This window comes from Eretmochelys imbricata, chromosome 1 (assembly GCF_965152235.1).
Source record: "Eretmochelys imbricata isolate rEreImb1 chromosome 1, rEreImb1.hap1, whole genome shotgun sequence".
Taxonomy (NCBI): domain Eukaryota; kingdom Metazoa; phylum Chordata; order Testudines; family Cheloniidae; genus Eretmochelys; species Eretmochelys imbricata.
The window spans coordinates 226,674,697-226,695,423 of NC_135572.1; the positions used below are offsets into that span (position 1 = coordinate 226,674,697).

At 46.3% G+C, this 20,727-nt stretch overlaps 1 protein-coding gene across 1 annotated transcript in view; it reads right to left on the reverse strand.

Moving 5' to 3' along the window:
- TSPAN11 (tetraspanin 11) overlaps nucleotides 1–20,727 on the reverse strand; it is a 138,992-nt gene that overhangs the window by 14,442 nt on the left and 103,823 nt on the right. Inside the window, exon 6 of the mRNA XM_077807405.1 lies at nucleotides 17,706–17,792. Within this exon, the coding sequence (XP_077663531.1) occupies nucleotides 17,706–17,792 (87 nt within the window). The remainder of the gene's footprint in view (nucleotides 1–17,705; nucleotides 17,793–20,727) is intronic.

Consider the following 20,727-nt stretch of genomic DNA (forward strand, 5'->3'; position numbering starts at 1 on the left):
TCACACTATGGGAGAGACATCTCCATAGTATAATATCCGTCAGCCAATCAGAGTGAAGGAATCTGCATACTGTAAAATGATGGAAATATAATTGTAAATGATTATGCAAAAACAGATACATATACCAATGAGAGTAAAGGAAACTGCATAACTGAGAAAAACAACAGCTGTGCGTCCATAAATGTGAAAAAACCCTGAACTCTGATGGACTGAGTCAATCCCATGTCAGTACTGTTTTCCATAATACATTTTTATGAAGAGAGAGTAATATGAGAGCGCTATGTAAATAAATGATAAAAAAGAGATACAAAGGAGGGGTAAGTCTCAGTCTGAGAGTAACCACAACTGTAGTATAAAAAGTAATGGCATGTAGATAGAAAGGAACAAGTTTCACTTACTGAGAAAGAAAAGCTCTCTGAAAAAGCAATTTGACAGTGGAACAGCTGCCATGAGAGGGCATTGAGGCTCCATCAGTGGAAATATTGAAAAACTGAACTCACTCTAGGCAACAGTGATACTAAAAAAGGGAGAGCTACATAAAATAGACTATATTGGTGAGTAAAATCAAATGTCATAAGGGAAGCCAGTTATGTTGTTGAAAGGAGGTAGTGCCCTGCAGTGCCTAGATGGTGCAACAACTAGCAGCGGGAAGAGACAGTCTGCCTCTGTCTGTCTGTCTAAAGGCTTGTCTACATATGGAGTTATTCAGGAAGAGCGTAGACAAGTCCTAAGAAAGACTCTGTTGTCCAGCCTCTAGCATATAGATAAGGACTAGATGATGACCTGAGGTTCCTTCCAAGCCTGATATTCTATGATTCTATGATTGTCAGATATAGAGAGATCTGACATTAAAACCCATCTGTCAGTCTTCTACGTTGTCTTACAGCTATTTATTATTATGAGATTTTGCTGCTTTGGGACCTGAAAACCTGTGGAACGGGACTCATGTGGATTCAGTGTAGTAGAAAAATTCCCAGCCCTTGTGTTGAAAGCCCTGTTGCGAAGCCGACATGCAAGAAGAAAGAATTAAAGTTGTTTTGAGAATCCAGCCTCCTGACTTTAATACAACTAAATCCTCACCTTCTGTGGTGCAGTAACACAATATTGTCTACAGTGACATTCCCTAAAAGGAAAATGGGGATTTGCATGAAACCACTTCATAATAAGCTGAGTGTCACTTGTATCGTCCCACCTGCTGCCTCTCAACTCTCGCAAGTCAGAGGAGCAGCTCCACCATCTTTTCTCCACAGCCCCAACCCTTCAGAAGCACCAGCGGCTCTGTCCTCCCCTTCACTCCTGTGCTTTACCCTTCCTGCAGCGACTAGAGGAAGGTGGAAAGTGTCCTGCCAACGTCCCTAAACGCTGTGAAAGCCACAAGGTTGACTTTTACAAGATGTCCCTCCTTAACAACTCCACTTGCACATCTTGAAAATGTTCATTCTCTTAGATGGAAGCAGCAGCTGGCTAGATCGCCTCTCTCCACTGATTACAACTGTGATTACATCCATCCTTCCCAATTGTGAGAAGCAAATGGCCAGTGGACTGTGCGAAGGATTAGTTGGGGTAGATAACTTCTGATAAAGCACTCATAACCTACCTGATAAGTGCTGAACTTAACAATGTAACCCACTTACATGGCAAGCGGAGGAAAACTTCACTCTGGGCCAAAATAATCGTGCAGTTTTTAGTTAGGGAAAATGCCCATAAAAGTCAAGTCCTACTCATTATTCCCTTTGCTCTTTTAGCAATGGAAGGATTTTAGATCCCAGTATCCTGGCCAAATTCCAGCATGGGTAATTGCGTTCTGCCTACTGAAAATTCCCAATAGTTGCTTTTTCTTGGTAATACAATCTTCATTTCTTACCTTAAAGCTTAGTTTATTTTGTTGGGAATGCTCGCTCCTGGTTGCAGAATTCCACCCCAAAGGAATCTGCAATTTGGTGGTGGGTGAAGCAATGGCTACCTGCATATACAGATGGTTGCAATCCTGTAAAGTGCTTTGAAGCTTGTGACTCTTATAATAACAGTAATATTCAGACATGGATCAGCTTAGGGGAAAACATGCCCTTCTTTTGATTTTAGGGAGGACGGGAAAATCTCAACTAGCCAATATTATTAGTAAGCAACCTATTTATGCTAGGCAATGCTGCCTGAGTCTCTGGAACCCACCTGCTTCCTCAGCTTGTACTTGTAAAAATACCCTCAGATAACCTGGTGCACAGTTCTGCCTATTTTTTGGGCAAGTCTCCAGAATTTGTATTATTAATTCATAAACTAAGAATTGAAATACTGAGCACTTTCATCCAACTGTCTCAAAGTGCTTTATAAACACCAGTTGAGTAAAGCCCAGTGAGGGTAGTATTCACTTTACAGATTTGTAAACCAAGGGACTGAGAGGCTAAGAGACTTGCCCAAGCCCATACAGTAAGATAGTGGCACAGCGCATGCTAGAACCCACGATTAAGATATCCAGAAATAGTTAGCTAGAGTTGGGCTCCTAAATCCTTTTCTCAGTGCCTAAATATCCTGCCTGATTATCAAAGGGGTTGAGCACCCAGCAGCTCCCACAAAATTCATGGAGGAGCTGCTGGGTGTTCAGCACCTTTGAAAAATCAGGCATGATATCTAGGTAGTGAAAAATGGATGCTAGGAGCCTAACTGGGGGCATTTCTTAAAGTCTTGCCCAGGAGTCTTGCCTCAAGGTTTCCTTCTTTAACCACTGGACAACATTCCCTCTTTTCATACATCTCTTCTGTGTCTACTGCACCAAGAGTCAGAAAGAACTCCTTTAAAGGAGCAATGACAAATCAATTCAATTTAGATGTGGGGGAAGATTATAAAGTAGCAATAGACTCCAATACAAGAAAAGCCATTTCACACAGTTTGTTACCAAACTTACGGTTTCAGATCTATTTTTACAAGTAGAGAGTGGGATGACTTGAGAGAGCAAGTTAAAAATATCACATGGGGGAAAGAAGATCACATGGAGTGAGGAGATAAAGTGAAAATAAAACGCTGCTGCTTTCTTTCTTTCTTTCTTTCTTTCTTTTTAGCATCTGTGTGAAGTGTTTGTCTTTCACTGAGTTACATGTTTACACAATTATATTGACATCTCCTGTCCTCCAAAATTGAATTTCAGGTTTAAATCTGTGAACCATTCCCTCTATCACACAGCAAATCAGTGTCTGAAAAGTGTCTGTGAAGCACTTAGAAAATACAAGATGTGCAACTTTCTGATAATTTGGATTATAATACACCTTGCTCTATAAGGTCTCATGCCCTAGCATGACAGGATTTGACCTCAGAAAAAAAACAACTAAATAGAAGAGTGAATTCAATAAACCACATGAATGGAACATTACATTATAGATTTCAAACTCACAGGAGTCGGGCAATTGAGATTTAAGGTTCCTATGGCAACCCAAACTCCCCTCTGTGCATGTACCGTACGCACTATGCTTGTCTTTTCTTACAGGACTGACTGATACGGGGCAATGGGACATACTACTGGGCAAACGTGTTAATAATGAAAAACCGGTAACTGTTGTTCTTCGAGATGTGTTGCTCAGGACCATTCCATTCTAAGTATGCATGCACCCACGTGCGCGGCCATCAGAGATTTTTGCCTTGGCGGTACCCGTAGGGCCGGCTGTGGCGCCCTCCGGAGTGCTGCACTGATTCTGCGCTATATCAGCCCTACGCCCTCTCAGTTCCTTCTTGCCGACAACTCCGACAGAGGGGCAGGTAATGGAATGGACATGAGCAACACATTTCGAAGAACAGCAGTTATGAAAGGTAGGTAACAGTTTTTTCTTCTTCGAGTGCTTGTTCATGTCACTTCCATTCTAGGTGACTCACAAGCAGAATCAATGGAGGTGGGCTCAGAGTTCACAGTCTTGCAGCACTGCTCTGCTGAAGTCAGCATTGTCTCAAGCCTGCTGGGTCAGCGCGTAGTACGACATGAACGTGTCGACGGACAACCAGGTTGCAGCCCGACAGATCTCTTGGATCGGCCCCTGCGCCAGGAAGGCAGCTGATGATGCCTGCGCTCTAGTTGAATGAGCCATCATGATCGCTGGCGAGGGCACCCTTGCCAGCTCGTGTCAGTAGCGGATGCAGGCCGTGATCCAAGATGAGATTCTCTGGGCTGACACTGGGTAACTTTTCATCCTGTCATCTACAGCAAGGAACAACTGTGCTGACTGACAGAAAGGCTTTGTTCTATCAATGTAGAAGGCCAGCACCCATCTGACGTCCAAGGTATGCAGGTATGTGCCTCTGCGCCAGGCACACTAGGTGTGGGGCAGGCAGGATCCAAGTGTGGAGGGGCTCAGTTTGGGGGGATCCAGGTGTGAGGTGAGAGGATTCTGTGTGGGACAATCTGGGTGCAGGCAGCTCAGTGGGGGAATCTAGGTGTGGTGGGATCTGGATGCACAGAGGCTCGTTGAGGGTGTGGTTCCAGGTGCAGGGGCAATGGGACGCTGCAGGGGCTTCCAGGTGAAGGTAGTTGGGGCTCAGTGGAGGGTGTGGGGGGTCTCAGCTGGGGAGTCTGGGGGAGTGCGCCTTGGTGGAGTGGGGGTCTGAGTGCAGCTAGTTGGGGGTCAGTAGTGTGGGTGTCTGGATGTGGGGCTCATCAAGGTGGAGGTCTGAGTGCAGGGAGGCTCCAGATGCAGGGGTTGAGGTTCAGTAGGGTGGGGTTTGGGTATGGAGGGCTAGGGTGGTTCTGGGTCTATGGGGTGAGGCTTGGCAGGGGTGTTTGAGTATGAGAGGTCTGGATGCACGGGGTTGGGAGGATGGGGGAGCAGCTCCTGTACAGTGACCCCTCCCCCCACAGCTGAGGAGTGATGGGGCAAGAAGCAGGGGCGGATGCTGAGCTTCCTGTAGCTGGGGTGGGGTCTGACACAGCCACTCCTTGCACGGGAAGAGGAAGTCGCATCCTCTCCTGCTTCCAGCCCAGCCGACTAGCAGCTGATCCTGGCTCAGGGTAGGAGCCACTGGCTGAGGTGTCTCTAGTCCCGTTGTGATTTACCTCTCCACCGGCTGCTCCAGATGCCTGAAACAATATACCTGCGCTGCTAGGGAGTGTTGTGTGACTGCTCTTGCAGCTTCCTTTTGCTTCCCTGTCAGAAAGTCATTTTTCTGCGGGGAAGCAAAGAAATCTGTGGGGGACATAGCATCATACCATCCCCTCCATAAACTTGTCAAGCTCAGTCTTGAAACAAGTTAGGTATTTTTCCCCCCACTACTCTCCTTGCAAGGCTGTTCCAGAACTTCACTCCTCTGATGGTTAAAAGCCTTCATCTAACTTCAAGCCTAAACTAATTGATGACCAGTTTATATCCATTTGTTCTTGTGCCCACACTGGCCTGTAACTTTAAATAACTTCTCTCCCTCCCTGATGTTTATCCCTCTGATGTATTTGTAGAGAGCAATCCTATCTCCCTCCTTTGTTTCATTAGGCTAAACAAGCCAAGCTCTTTAATTCTCTTCTCATAAGGCACATTTTCCATTCCTCTGATCATCCTAGTAGCCCTTCTCTGCACCTGTTCAATTTATTAAACACGGGAGACAAGAATGCTCACAGTATTCCAGATTTCCAGCTAGGGTCTGCCTCAAAGCCTACTGAAGTCATTAAGAGTCTTTCTATTCACTTCAGTGGGCTTTGTATCAGGCGAAAACTGAGGTTAGCAAAGAGTTACAGAATACAGTCCAGGGACGCAGCGTGTGATTGTGTACTGAAAGGTCCTATTTCATCACATCTATGCCAGGGGTAGAGTTAAACCTGCCATAACAAGACGAACTCTGAATTTATTGGTTTATAAAGATTTAAATTATCAGGTTTAACACTGAATTAATGTGTGTGTGTTGAGTTGGTGTTAAGGGAATATTACTGCTTTGCAATTGTTTTTCATAATCTTCTTTTCTCCGACCCTACCAAGCAACAGCAATGACTGACAGCAGGATGACCCCATCTACACCACAAAGAAAGCAGGAGGCAAAAGAACTGAATCAGAGCTAATATGGAAGTGTCAGCCTCCCCACTTCAGCGTGAGATATTCAAAGCTGTATAACAATGACAAGGTAGTGCACTCCCCAAGGGGAAGGAGTATGTTTGGATGTAGAAAGGTACTAGAGAAAACCACAGCAGACAGAAATACTGGTAAGCAGTTTTCCTTTGTCATCAGTCATTCCCTTCCTATTCTGCCTAGCAACATCAATGAATGACATATGTATTAAGCAGAGACTCATGGGGAGTGTGTTTGTGAGGTGAGAGCGTTGTGTGTTAAAAAGCTGCTTGAATCACTTTCTGACCTACAGTAGCAGTCAGGTCCAATGGGTTGCGCCAAACAGAAGGTGTGGAGGTGACCAAGTGGGAACAACTGGAAGAAAATATGGCCCAAAGATGGAACATAAGAAAACTCAAATGTTAGCTGGCATTGAGGAAGCCTAAGGGGTTGTAGTTCCCCTTGCCTGAAATTAATGAACATTCTCTTTTCCCCTATAGGTAGCTGACCTCTCTTTCCCCTGTAGGTAAACCAGACAAAGTGAGTGGAGATAGCTCTCCACCCAGAAGAGGCTCGAACAGGTGCTCACTTGTCTGTTCAGAGCTCTGCTCTCTAGTCTGGTAAGAAAACGATGGTTCTGAAGCAGAGGTCCGCAAGCTGGCTGGGCGAGGCGAATTGCTTGGAGTTCCGGGAGGCTGACGCTGAGATTGTGTTCCCAAGAGGAGTGGAAACCCTGAATGGGAAGATGACCATCCCAAGATACTAGCAATAATCAGGACACACAGATTGGGTTGCAGGGAGGAAAAAGCTGCAACAGCTGTTGCAACATGGGGTGAATGGCACCACTATGCAAGAGGCGCTCAATACCAAGAGAAGGAATATTTGGCAGAAGAGAGGGAATTTTCTGGAGAGGATAGAGAGGTGTTGAAAGAGGACCCTGACTGGGACAGAGGAAGAAAAATGAGACATAGCAAGTGATCCCTGAGTCTCCTAGCAGGGACGAATATGGGATTTCTACCATATGATTATACCAGATACTGTAGTCCTTGTCCACTCACCACAAGCATTTTAGCAGGGAGGCCTGAGAAAGAGAAGGCAGGTCCCAGCCTAGGATGAGAAGAGTCAGATGCAGAGAGGGAAATGAGGTGCAGGCCTGAGGAAAAGGGGCCACAGATTTCCAAATGCGGCCTAGATAAAGCCCTGTAAATCCTGTCTAAGAAGACTGGTCCCCAGAAGGGATGAAAGAGGAAGGCAGACCCATTTCCCCTGAGAAAGTTACAGCAATGGAGAAGGCAGAAGTTTTCCCTTTGTGTGCAGAGGGGAATGATGCAAGCCATACTGATTGAGGCAGCACCAGCGGAAACACCACCAGAGGGAAAGGAGCTGCTTAAAGCATTCTAGAGAAGGGGCTGAGGCTGAGAAAGCCAGAGGACGTCTACAGAAAGAGATGTGCCCATTATAGCAGGGCTTCCCTGACTCACTGGGAGCCAGGAAGCATCAAGGAGCTGCAGCATCATCTTCTTTCTTGCCACTATTTGGGGTCAGTGACTTCTATAACCTTCTTCCAAAACTCATGATCATATGACAGGCTGCCATATAGATTGGTCTCTCTGAGGTCCACTGATATCTGGTCTGTGTACCGAGTCTTCGGTCTTCCTCTTGGTCATCTTCTGTCCACAGTCATCGCAAGTGCCATCCGACTGATGTAGCTCTCTGGTCTCTACTGGATATTGGCCATACCCACATAGCCTAGACTCACTCGACTTGTCTTCAGTTGGAGCAACCTGCATTAGGCCCCTTAGAACCTCATTTTGTTTCCTATCATGGAGAGTCCAACCGTTTGACCATCTCAGCATCTTCATTTCTGTGGTGGAGAGCAGCTGATTTCCTTTATTGTGGTTGGCATGTTTGTTCTGTACATTAAGATGGGTCGAATGACAATTTTATGCACTCTACCTTTTACCTGTATTGGCATCTTTTTATCAGAGAACTGGGTTCAGCTTCCACATTTGCTCCACACAGCTTTAATACGATGCTGGGCATCACTCAGAAGGGCACTGATCTAAGGTATTTAAATTTTTTCACTCTTCTAAGTTCTCTGACTGTGATAACCTTTTATGGTAAGTCCTCCTCCCTCAGTTATCCTAGCCTCATCTTACTCATGTTCACTCTTGGCCCAACCCACTCAAAACTATTTTGCCACTGCTCCAAGTTGGCTGGCAGGGTTTCACAGTCTTCCACTGATGACTTACTGCTAAGTGCGAACAGCATGTTCCGAGGCAACTCCCTTTGTGTATTCTCACGTATCACATCCACGACAACTGTAAGCAAAAAGGGGCTGAACACTGACCCCTGATGCAGGCCAGTGTGCACTGGAAATTCTCTCTTGTAGCTCCATTTAGTTTGGGCTATGGTAGTCATTCTGTCATACGTACCCCGGATAGGACAGACATATCCTTCTGGCGCTCCTCTCTCATAAATTGCACTAAACTAGTTCTGTTGGTACATGCGCATACAGCTTTTTCAGGTCCACAAAAACCATGCAGTTGCCATCTCTTTTTTCTCTGAACTTCTCTATGAGGATTCATAGCGCAAATATGGCATCAAATGTGCTCCTTCCTGGCATGAATCCATACTGACCCTTCCAAATGTCAACCATTTTGTGCAGATGCTTTTCAATAAACTTCTCCCACACTTTCAGACATAAGCCATCAGCTTAACTGGGTAATAATTAGCACACAGTGAACTAGCTCCTTTATGTTTAAAAATAGGCACCATAAAGCTTTACGCCATTCACATGGCATTTTTTTCTTAAGAATATAACTGAACTTATAAGACATGTAATGCCTTCCCTTCCCAATGACTTCAGAGCACCCACTGGTACTTCATCGGGCCCAAGTGCTTTTCTCCTTTTTCATTTTCCTAAGTGCCTCTGGAACCCTTGTCTTGTGTATGTAATCTGTCATGCTCTGGTTTGGTTTACATGTTCTTAATTCCTCCCTTGGATTCTTCTGATTCATCACTCTTTCAAAATAATCACACCGAACTTTGCTGATTGAGTCAACATTCATTTGCAATATACCACATTCATTTGTAATATAAGCAAACACATTCACATCCTTTGTCATTTTCTCTCTTGCCTTGGCAAGTCTATCGATGGTATTCTCTCCTTCATGTCCTCCCCTACTTGATTACAGAGGAGGCCATATTTTTAGCTGTTGCAACACTTCCTTTGGACTCCTTTTTTGCCTCTGTATGTGCCATCTTATCACAGCTCAAACCAATAGCCTGCCATTTTTGGAAAATTATCTTTTTTCCCCTTCAACGGATTCTTGAACTTGAGGATTCCACCACCAAGTTTCCCTTCTTATCCTTTTTGGCACCGGTTTCATCGCTCCTCAGACTTCATGTACTGTTTTCAGAAAAGAGGACTTGAGTTTGGACCAACTGTCCTCCACACCTCCCTATGTGTTGTCAAGAAATCTACACATTATTCCTGGTTTGAAGTGTTTTTAATTCCTGTTTTTACATTTCCTCAACCTAGTCCTTTCTGGTGCCCAGAGATTACGGAGCTTCCAAGGTCTCTGCATTCTGAAGGCAGAAAGGCAAGGTCTGTGCTGTCTCCCAATGCACTCATAGGGTGTTACCTTACAATAGATTATTCATGATCGGTCTTTTCTTATTAAAGGGAAATAGATTTCAGTCTTGTTTCCTCTAATTTTTCCCACGCATGTGTGGAATGAATTTTGTTATGCGAGCCAACATGGAGGTGATGTGTCACACATCACCTCCATATTGTTGCACATAACAAAATTCAAGTGCTGGGGGTAGGGCTGGGGGGTTTGGAGTGTGGGAGGCGGGCTCAGGATTGGGATGTGGTGGGGGATGCGGACTCTGGGGTGGGACTGGGGATGAGAGGTTTGGGGTGTAGGCTTCCCAGGGACTAAGGCAGGGAGAGAGGACTCCCCACAGCAGCACCTGGTCTGGGTGGGGGAAGAGGCGCCTTTCCCCCGGCTGCGGCAGGTCCGTATTGGGGCTGGCAGGGAGAGGTGCCTCTCCCTGGCGTGGCAGGTTTGGGGCTAGGGGAGAGGCATCTCTCCCCACTGCAGCCCTGAGCCCCTGCGCGGGGCTTAATAAGCGGTCGCACAGCTTAGAGGGAACTTAGGTCTTGTGTCCTTTTTTGGCATAAGTTATGATATGGATTTCCCTCTTCTGAAAGTGTGTGTTTATGATCACTAAGCCAAGTGCCAGACAAGTCTGTAGGGCCATTTCTCCGCCCACGCCCCCACCACTCCCCATGAGTTTCTGGTTCCAATGTCATGGTCTCCGTGGACTATTTCATATCCAGCCTTTGCAGTTATTTTAGATCTGTTCTGATAATTATCTTCTCGTTGGATGGTATATTTCCAATAAGGCACAACAACTCACCAAAAAACCTCCTCTTTTAAACCTCTCATACCTGTGATGCATAGTCACTCACTATATGGATCTTACCTCTTCCCAGCACATTTTAACACATCATTTGGCCCAAACTTCGGGTAAACTCTATCACATGATGCTGCAAGGTTTCATCCAGAATAACTCCAACACTGTTTGGGGGGAGGGGGAGCGGTGTTGGAATTCCCTGAATAGTAGATTTTGTAATCCTCCTCCAGCACCTTGGCATTTCAACCTTTCCATCTGGTCTCTTGTACACATTTACTCTTCTTCTCTTTAGGATCTCAGATAGCTCCTCCTTCTTCCAGTCAGTGTGTATGTCTGCCTCCACATCTGAGCTTACTCCGATTACTCACTTGCTTCTTTACCTTCAGCGGCCCTTGCCCATTTACAACAGTCAGGCAAGCGTGTTATACATCGTTTGCGGGGAACGCCCTATCCCTCTGGAATAGTTGTGACGTGGCCACCAGTTCACAGGAGTATTATCTGTTGGATGGGCTTTACAGGTCAGCTGTTCAAATTGGATTTTCCCCTCTCCTGAGTGAGCTGTCTGCCAAAGCTGACAAGCCCCAGCAAGACTTATTTTTAGACATCCTTTATTTGGCTTGACATCCGCATCATAGGGCCTAAGTGGTCTTTTATAGTGGTATCTGCACCACCAACTACTTCATCCCACCTTACTGAGAGATGCTAACAGTTGGTCTGCAACTGCTTTATTGAATATTCGCAGCTGTCCAGCATATCTGCAGGAAGTTCCCCTATCCACCACCCAGGGATGTGCCTTATTGGAGTTGGTCGCTTCTACACAAAGAGCTGAAAGTCAATATAAATGCCTCAGACAGTGAGGGGCTGGAGGTATTTGAATAGGAGACCCAGCTGTCTGAGTGTAAGGGAGACAGGTCTCAATCTCAGAAACAGAACCCACTCTCCAAGCTAAAAAAGGTTTGATGTCTGGTTCCATCTGAGAAACAGAGGTGGATGGAGGAGATATGTGACTAGATCCCTGGGTGATCCCTGCAGCGCTGGATTCTTCACCCCCAGATGCAGGTTCTTCCCCTGCCTTTTAATTCTCTTCTCACCAAGTCCTTCATTTTTCCTCTTCTGAGAGCTGACATTTCCAGGAGGCAGAGGTAAAGAGGAAGGCCCAGACCCTCTAAGGCATTTAGGCACCTAACTCCCATTGATTAGGAGGTAGGTGCCTAAATACCTTTGAGGATCTGGGCCAAAATGGGCAAGCTGAGGTTTATGTACCAGCACTGACTAAAGTTGGCATGCCTCCTTTTTTCCTGGTTGGTGGAGCTATAACTGCACCACTGCTGTTGGTCATTGCTGTTGCCAGTAAGAAAGCAATATATATATATTTGACCTAGCAATGCGGTGGATGCATTTGTCTGCACCCACACATCATTGCTAGCATGGTATGTTATAAAACAATGGCCTGGGGAATATCGTCATGTCTCCTGCGAGTGCCTGGATCTGATGACTATAACAGCTTATTAATTTCCCCCGGCACAGTTCTCCATGGGTGGTGGGTCTAAAAGGCCAGGGGATGCTAAGCCGCCGCCTTTGGAGGGTGCCCCGGTCGTGACCCCATTAGTGCTCCGCCCCGAGGTCCTGCTCCCACTTGTCCTCTTCCCCCCCAAGGCCCCTTCTACCCTCTGCCTCTTCCCATCCCTGCTCTGCCTGCATGGGGCCCTTGGGGGAGGGGGTGAAGAGGCATGTGCGAGTGGTGAGTGGCCGGAGGGTGGGGGCAAGCAGGGTCAGGGGTGGAGCGTGGGCAGGGCTTTGGGCAAGGAGGCTGAGTGGGGATGAGCCTTGGGGCAGGGCTATGGTCTGGGCGTGCCCAGCCTCCCCAAATGGAGGATTCGCATGCCACCCAGGCAGTTCTCCTTGAGACACATGAGGTTTTAGTGCTGAAGATTTCTGGTTTGATCTGAGCTGAAGACCACAGTATTCCTATGTAATATACGCTACCAAGGTTCATTATGGGTGGGATTTTCAAAAGCACACACCACGGGCCTGCTGCTGCTCCAGTGGAAATCAGTGGGGGTTTCAACGCTGATTTTAGGGCTAGGACAGCACTGAGTGCTTTGAAGAATCCCGCCCCAGCTATACATATGTCCAGAGCTAATATGTTCTTTTTTTCAAACTGATGCTCTTAACTTTCTCACACTAGAGGTTTTTATTCCCCCCAGTTTTTAAACCTATCTAAATTTCACTTGACCTACAGGAAAAGGAAGACAGAACTTTCAAGAATAAAGGATGTGACGGTATCTTTCAAGAGGTTTTGCTTTAAACAAAAAACTCTATTCATTAAAAAAGAAGCTGCTAGTCAGTGTCTGGGACAGGAGTAGACCGCCTTCAAATAGGCCTGGGGTGTATTCTGCTCATGCTGGTGACCCCGAATATCTGTGTTGCCTTCACAGCATGTCTAGTTAGTGTTGCAGCTTGCTCTTAGGTGAAGGGGCTAAAAGGAACATTGCTGGAGATGTGTGTGCACTCGAATGAAGAAAATTCATCTCCAGCTTTTGCAGACTAAAGTTACTGGTACAGAAGTTACAAAATTTGCAGTCTTAAGGAAGGATCATGGAAATGTTGGGCTGAAAGGGCCTCGAAAGTCACCTAGTCCATTTGCGCATGCAGATGCAGGGCTAAGTATACCTAGGCCATCCCCGACAGGTGTTTTTCTAGACTATTGTAAAAAACCTCCAATGCCAGAGATTCCACAACCTCCTTAGGTAACCTGTTCTAGTGCTTAACTATCCTGATAGTTAAAAAGATTTTCCTAATATGTAATCTAAATCTCCTTTGCTGCAAACTAAATTGATTACTTCCTGTCCTACCCTCAGTGAACATGGAGAAAAAATGGTCCATAACTGTTGTCCTTCGATATGTGTTGCTCATTTCCTTTCCACGTTAGGTATGTGCGTGCTGCACATTTTTCCCTTGTGCCAGTATACAGGGCACTACAGGCCCTGCACCCTCTGTTCCTTCTTGCTGGCTAACTTCAACAGGTGGGTCATGGAATGGACATGAGCAACACATCTTGAAGAACAACAGTTACGGAAATGTTAGTAACCGTTTTTTCTTGTTCAAGTGCTTGCTTATGTCCATTCCACATAAGGGGACTCAGAAACAGTACATCAGGAGGTGGGCTCAGAGTTCATGGACATGCAGATTGCAACAGTGCTCTCCCAAACCTGGTGTCATCTCGAGCCGGTTGGGTGACAGCATAGTGGGAGAAGAAGGTATGCACTGATGACCAAGTTGTGGCTCTGCAGATGTCTTGGATCAGGACCTGGGTCAGAAACAGTGCTGAAGAGGCCTGAGCTATCGTGGACTGAGGAGTCAAGACAGCAGGAGGTGGAACATTCACCTGTTCATAGCATCCTGGGTTATCCAGGATAAGATTATCTGGGCTGAAACCGGTAGGCCTTTCATCCTCTCTGCTACTGCCACAGAGTTGCCTGGATGCTGTTTGGCTTGACCAATGCCCTTGAAACATTTAGTAAATGACATGTTCAAGGATATTCTGGACCAATGCACGATTATCTACCACAATTACATGCTGGAATTTTCTGAGAATCCAGAGCAGCACTACCATCATGTTGGGTGTGTCCTGGGGAGGCTACGGAAGCATGGGTTGTATGCCAAACTGAAAAAGTACACCTTTGAACAGGCCACCATTGAATTGTTGGGGACATCATCTCCCCAGAGGGAATCCAGATGGATCCACAGAAGGTGGAAGCCATCCATAACTGGACAACACCCTGGACTCTCTGGGAACTTCAGTGGCTCCTGGGCTTTGTGAATTTTTACAGGAGCTTCATTGCCAACTTCTCCTGATGAATAACTCCTCTGACCTCCCACCTCTGCAAAGCCATGTAATTCACTTGGTCACCTGAAGCCCAGCTCGCTTTTGACTAGCTAAAGGTCACCTTCATTTTAAGGAACTGTTCACCATAAAAAAAGACCTTTGCAGAATGGTGTCACCACTTGGATAGGGCTCGGCGCTCAGTACGGGTCTTCACCAACCATAAGAACCTCAAGTACCTCCGCAAAGCCTGAGTGTTGAACCAGAGGCAGCTAAGGTATGTCTTGTTTTTTTCTTGGTTTGAGTTCACAATTACCTACCACATAGGAAAGCAAAATGGGAAAGCCAATGCTCTATCATGGAATCGAAAATATTACTGGGAAAGTGAAGAACTGACTTCTGAACACCCCTACCTCTTCAAGCCTGGTAACTTTGCCAGAGCCACGATCCTGCGAGACCTGCTTTCTCTCATATGGTCCTCCCCGAAGAAAGACCCGCTGGCCCAAGGGGCACTGCTCCTGCCATTGGGAGCTAAGAGGTACCATTCCATGACAGATGGGGGTAATGTACTTCAACAAACATATATATGCTCCATGGTGCCCCTGACTGGAGGTCCTACAGCAGTGCCATGATGCTCCATTGGTGGGTCACCTTGGCCACTGGAAGATCTCTCACATGGTTGCCCATTTTTTCTGGCAGCCCCGCATGCTGGTCAAGGCCCAAGAATATGTAGATTCCTGCAAGTGCTGTGCACGTACCAAGACACTCTGAACCCGACCTAAGCCAGACTCTGTATAGGTCCTTCCCACCTGTATAGGATGTGTTACACATCTAATTTTCCTGGAGAGAAAATGTTTGGGTTTTTTTTTTTTTGTTGCTGGACTCTAAAAATCTATTGTCATTTTACTGTAATTTCTTTTTTCTGGAGACCACTCGAGTCAATATTCAGTATGAAATACTTTCATTCTTGGTTCCAAATGAAGAGAATCATGCTGATTTATGGTGCAATTCCTTGTCACTTATGGAATCTGGAGGATTTCCAGGACAAGCTGTAATAACCTGGATTCTTCCTTTCTCTTTTCCATTCATTACAGTGCCCATATTGGAAAGGGACTGTGCAGTTGTTTGGCTGGCATTAGGAATACATCCTCCCATCTCTGCCAATAAGGAGTAATCAGAAATACTTCCCTTAACACGGCTGCTAAAATGACTAGAGATGGGGCAGGACCACACACCATTTCCTGGGGCGTACTGCGGTACCTATTAGTAACCACTGAAGGAGGGAAACAAACAAGCCTATTTCCCATTGTGACAAAGACATAATGAGTGGACAAGAGATGTCCACACCCAAAATCATTTCTACATCACACATGCTGGAATCAGCTCCATAAATTCTGGGAAGACTCCTGCATATTTAACACCACAGGATCAGTAATATCTTGTGTTGAACAAAGAACTGAAGGAAAAAATTTTCCCCAGGTGTCCCTGCTTAGTAGCCACAGGCCTCTATATAGCAACATATACTAAATTAGCTGTTCCAGGGGGTCACATGGAATTTCTGATATTTCCCCTGACCCCTAAAAATATCTCAGATCTAAGGTAGACCTAAAACTTCCTGTCTTTTTTTTTTCTCTGCTGAGTCTCCAGCTTGTGAAACATAAAAGGGAAGCTATACTAGACCACCTTTGAGCAGAAAAATACATGTAGTTCTGCTATAAGAACCTGAGAGAAATGGAGTCTAACACCAATGTTTCAGAAGGGAGAAAACATTTTCAAAGGGAGCAGCATTGTCCAGTGGTTAAAACACAAGACAGAGAGACAGAAAAACCATGCCTTATAGTGATTGATGCAAGGAGCTCGATCTAGTTCGCTTAAGAGTATTAAGGGGTGACCTGATCACAGTCTACAATTACCTACATAGAAAACACATATTTGATAATGGGCTTCTCAGTTTAACAGACAGAGGTATAATATGACCCAGTAGCTTGAAGTTGAACCTAGACACATTCAGACTGAAAGTAAGGCGTAGATTTTTAACAGGGAGGGTCATTAACCACTGGAACAATTTATAGAGGGTTTTGGTAGATCTTCATCACTGGAAATTTGAAAATCTAGATTGGATTGATTTTATTTTTAATGATATGCTCCAGTTCAAAAGGAATTCTTTTAGGGAAGTTCTATGGCCTATGTTTTACAAGAGGTCAGACTAGAGGATCACAATGGTCCCTTTCTGGCCTTGAAATATATGCATCCATGAAAAAACAGAAGTCTGGGTTCTTTTGTCCGTGAGTCAGTGATTTACTGTGTAACCCTGGGGCAAGTTGTGAGGAAAAAGGTAAATTAAGAGGATAAAAGAATATTGCGGCCTCATTTCCACTATAGCTGATCCCTGACAGCTTTCTTATTTTTTAAGATAATACAGCTACTTGACACTTGAATAGTGTAAACTGCTGCTATCCCTGGACGCCTGAAACGATCTGTTATTCTCTCTCTGTTTCACTTAATTGTTCCGTTCACAGAGGGGGCTGGGGGAGCTTGTTTTCCAAACAAACTTTCCCCTCCAGAGACAGGAAACATGTTGACCAAGGAATCTCCCATCCACAAAAATGATATTTTGTTCAAGACTGCCATCCATCCATCCAAATACATAAAGACTGAAGAACTGTCTGTCATAATGACCTGTTCTCTGCTAGTCACCCATACATGCTGTTTTCATAGAGAAATCTCTGCTACTATATCTGCTCACTCTTTAAAAAAACCCCAAAACCTGAAAGTGGTTTAAGCTGGCCTCAAAAGCCACTCAGTCAGAAAAATTCTGTTCTAAGGTCACTGCCTGATTTATTATTTAATAAAACAAAAACCAAGAAAAACCAGGCAAATGCTGTTAGAAGAAACTATGGTCCAGATCAGCATCAGAAGAAGCCTATGCTGCATCAGCCAGAAGTCCCAAATTTGAAACCCTTGTATCTCCTATTTATGCCAAGCACAGCTGTAGATATCCGCTATTAGACGAAGATCACACTGTTTAAAAAAGTGAGCTTTACATGTAAATCCAGATGATCTTGTATGTAAGTGAAACCACAGCACTGGTTCCAAGGAACAAATGACAGAAAAGCACAGTCAGGCCTTGTGTACGCTAGACTTATTTTCCTCAAATTTCCTGCCATGGCTGCCGCCAGCAGTTCAGCTTCGCCAGTGGTAACGCGAAGTGCAGACAATATGCTGGTGCTGCTGGGGTTCCAATCAACTGTGTCAAAGACCTGCTTTGACCATGGAAGATGGCACACTGGTTAAACCACTGGCTGGTCTACACTAGTGCTTCCCCTGGGGCCACCGCTAGTTCAGCTATAGAGATGGTAGGGAATTTTAGTTAAGAAGGTACCTCTTAGGCTGGAGGGTCTAGTGAGTTGGAAAAATAACCCAGCATTTGATGTGCTCGTGGGACTTACCTGAAGGCAAGCTACTCCTATGCCAACAGCTCCCATTATCAAAAGGTGATCTGCCAGGAACTGTTCCAGTTTTGTAATGCATCCTCCCTGCAAACAAAATCATCGTGTTTACTATGAGGGTTAATTCAACGATGTTGACAAGATTTAATCCCCATTTCCTCCCTCTCACACACAGCTTTTATAGTTGTCACAGACAGAAAATAAAAGCTCTTTAGTGTGTATAGAGTTACAGCCTATAGCCTTAAAATCAAGAGGAATGATGATGGGGGGAAAATTCTACATTGACAGTAAAGCCAGGGAGGGTCAGTTCTGTTTGTTGTGAGGTTTTTAACTCTGCAAATGATCAACAGCACGCCCAAACTTGAATCCCTTTTGTAAGTCTTGGTCTTGGGATTTGCAGATTGTTAGCTGCCTAGTGGTCACAGCACCCTGGTGACTCAACGTGTGCTTTATAGGGAGTTTATTATTTTGTATGGCACTATGTGTGTTTTGTGCTGTTAAAGAATAATCACATGCTAGGCTCTAAGCAAAGCATCTGTGTGTATTACAGGTTTGACACTTACCAGGCAGAGGTGGATTTACAGTAAAACACAGGGTGCCCTGGCACAGGGCCCCCCAACGACAGGGGGCCCCAGGTCCGGGCAGCTGCAGGGGCAGAAGCCTGGTCCTGCTGGCTCCTGGGGCTCCTGGTGCAGGCTCCACACCCACCGGCAGCCAAGCTCCCCGCTCCCCAGCCTCTTCCCCGCCTCCTCCCCCGAGTGTGCCACATTCCCGCCCCCCCCCCCCCGTCCCTCCCAGCGCTTTCCCCACTGTCAAACAGCTGTTTGCCGGCACTCAGGTCACTCCAGGAGGGAGTGGGAGGAGCAGGGCCGCAGCATGCTTGGGGGAGAAGGTGGGGAAGAGGCGGGGGCAGGGCCTTCGGGAAGGGTTGGGGGCGGGACAGGGCGGAGCAAAGGCAGGGCCCTCGCATTCCCCTTAAACATACACCACCCCCAACCCCCTGCTGTGAGCCGCTCAGAACAGGAGGCTGGGGTGGGGCAGGGAGCTGGGAGCACCCCCACAACCCCAGCCCACACCCCCAGCCCCCTGCCCTGACTCCTGCACCCACTTCACACACCCCCAGCCATCCCTGACTCCTGCACCTCCGACACATACCCAGCCCCCCCACACCCTCTCACGTTCCCTCCTGCACCCCTTGCACCAAACTGGAGCTGCCCCAGGTAAGCGCTCCACACCCCAAACCCCTGGCCCAGTCCTGAGCCCCCTCCCGCACCCTAACTCGTGGCCAGACCCTGCACGCCAACCCCCAGCCTGCTCCTGCACCCTAACTCCCTCCCAGACGCTGCACCCCCAGCCCTGAGCCTCCTACCACAGCCTAACTCCTGGCCAGACCCTGCACTCCAACCCTCAGCCTGCTCCTGCACCCTAACTCCCTCCCAGTCGCTGCACCCCCAGTCCTGAGCCTCCTCCTGCAACCTAACTCCTGGCCAGACCCTGCACTCCAACCCTCAGCCTGCTCCTGCACCCTAACTCCCTCCCAGACCCGGCACCCCCAACCCTGAGCCTCCTCCCGCACCCTAAGTCCTGGCCAGTCCCCACACCCCAACTTTTTTACCTTTTTTTTTTATATAAAGAACTTATCTTTCTTATCCAAAGAACTTTACAATAGTTAGCTAACAGTACAAACAATATTTGGAAAGATCATTAAGTGGTCTGCCAAGATCCTCAGCAATTTTCAAGTGGTCTGTGGAAAAATAAGTTAGACTACAAAAACAATCAAGGTACCTCACTTTATTTTCATTTACTTCTTATTATTTATAGGAAGAGGGTGAAGAAAAAAAGAATGAAAAACGGGGGCAGGGAGGAGATAAGAGAGAATGTCCTTTTTCTTGGCTGGGTCCCAAGGAGGGGCCCCAAAAATGAAGCTGAACACAAGGCCCAACTAACTCTAAATCCACCACTGTTACCAGGGGCATCCTGAGGGAGTTAAATGGCTCACGTCTTTGTGGGTGTCTAGGCGAGGGTGTGCTTAAACTTTGGGAGAGTCTGAAGGGTCATTACTGAGTCCAGCAGGGCGGCAGCTGGACAGCAGGTTCCAGCTTTCAGGAAGGGGTCCTAGACAGAAGGTCTTCACCCTGAAAATGTGCCTAGGGATCTCAAGAGTGGGGCAGTGGCTGGGCTCTGTTCAGGCTCCAGATTTAAAACGCTTGGGGACCCAGCAGTTGAGTTCCCTACAGCAGTCTCAGGGTGGGGGGCTCAACTGAGATTTTTGGTACAGATTGAGACAGATACTAGAAAAAGGGTAGGTAGTCCATGGAAGCACAGGTATCTGTTTGAGGTGACAACAGCCTGGACCGAATGTGTGGAAAACCCCTCCCATGAGCTTCACCAGAGAACTAAGCACTGACAAGAATCTCTGGGGAGGCATAATGCTACAGAAAGAAGGATGCAAAACCCCAGTTAAGCCATTTTTTCCTTGTTTACAGGTCATAGGCTTTTTGCTGCTTTTCCACCAGGGATGGGCAAAATATTGTCAAATACTCTATCAGCAACATGTCACAAATCTGCTCACTTTTCCCTACAACATCTCTGCATGATTATTGAATACAAATATTGCAGGCATAATATGCATGTCATGAACTTGTTCCAAATACTGTAACTAGGGCAAACATATTTTCTTTCCACACTGGATGTCATTTTCACTATTTAAAATGGTCAGAATGGACAGCTCCTTGCTATATCTAAGATGCTAGCAGTTGCCAGATAGAGCCACCAACTGGCTGGAACGCTCCCTGCTCTGGAGATTACGCACTTTCTTGTTAGTGAAGTTCCAGTAAGCTTATTTGGAACATCTACTGCAAGCAGAGATGTGGAATTCTATGCTAGTAACAACAGAACAAAGGCTGAAAGCTGAATGTTCCTGAGCAACTGTGCGATAATAAAAACTGGAATGGCAGAGCTCATTTACAGCATATATGCTGGAGAGAAAAAGAGAAAAATGACTGCGTAAAAATGGCACTTT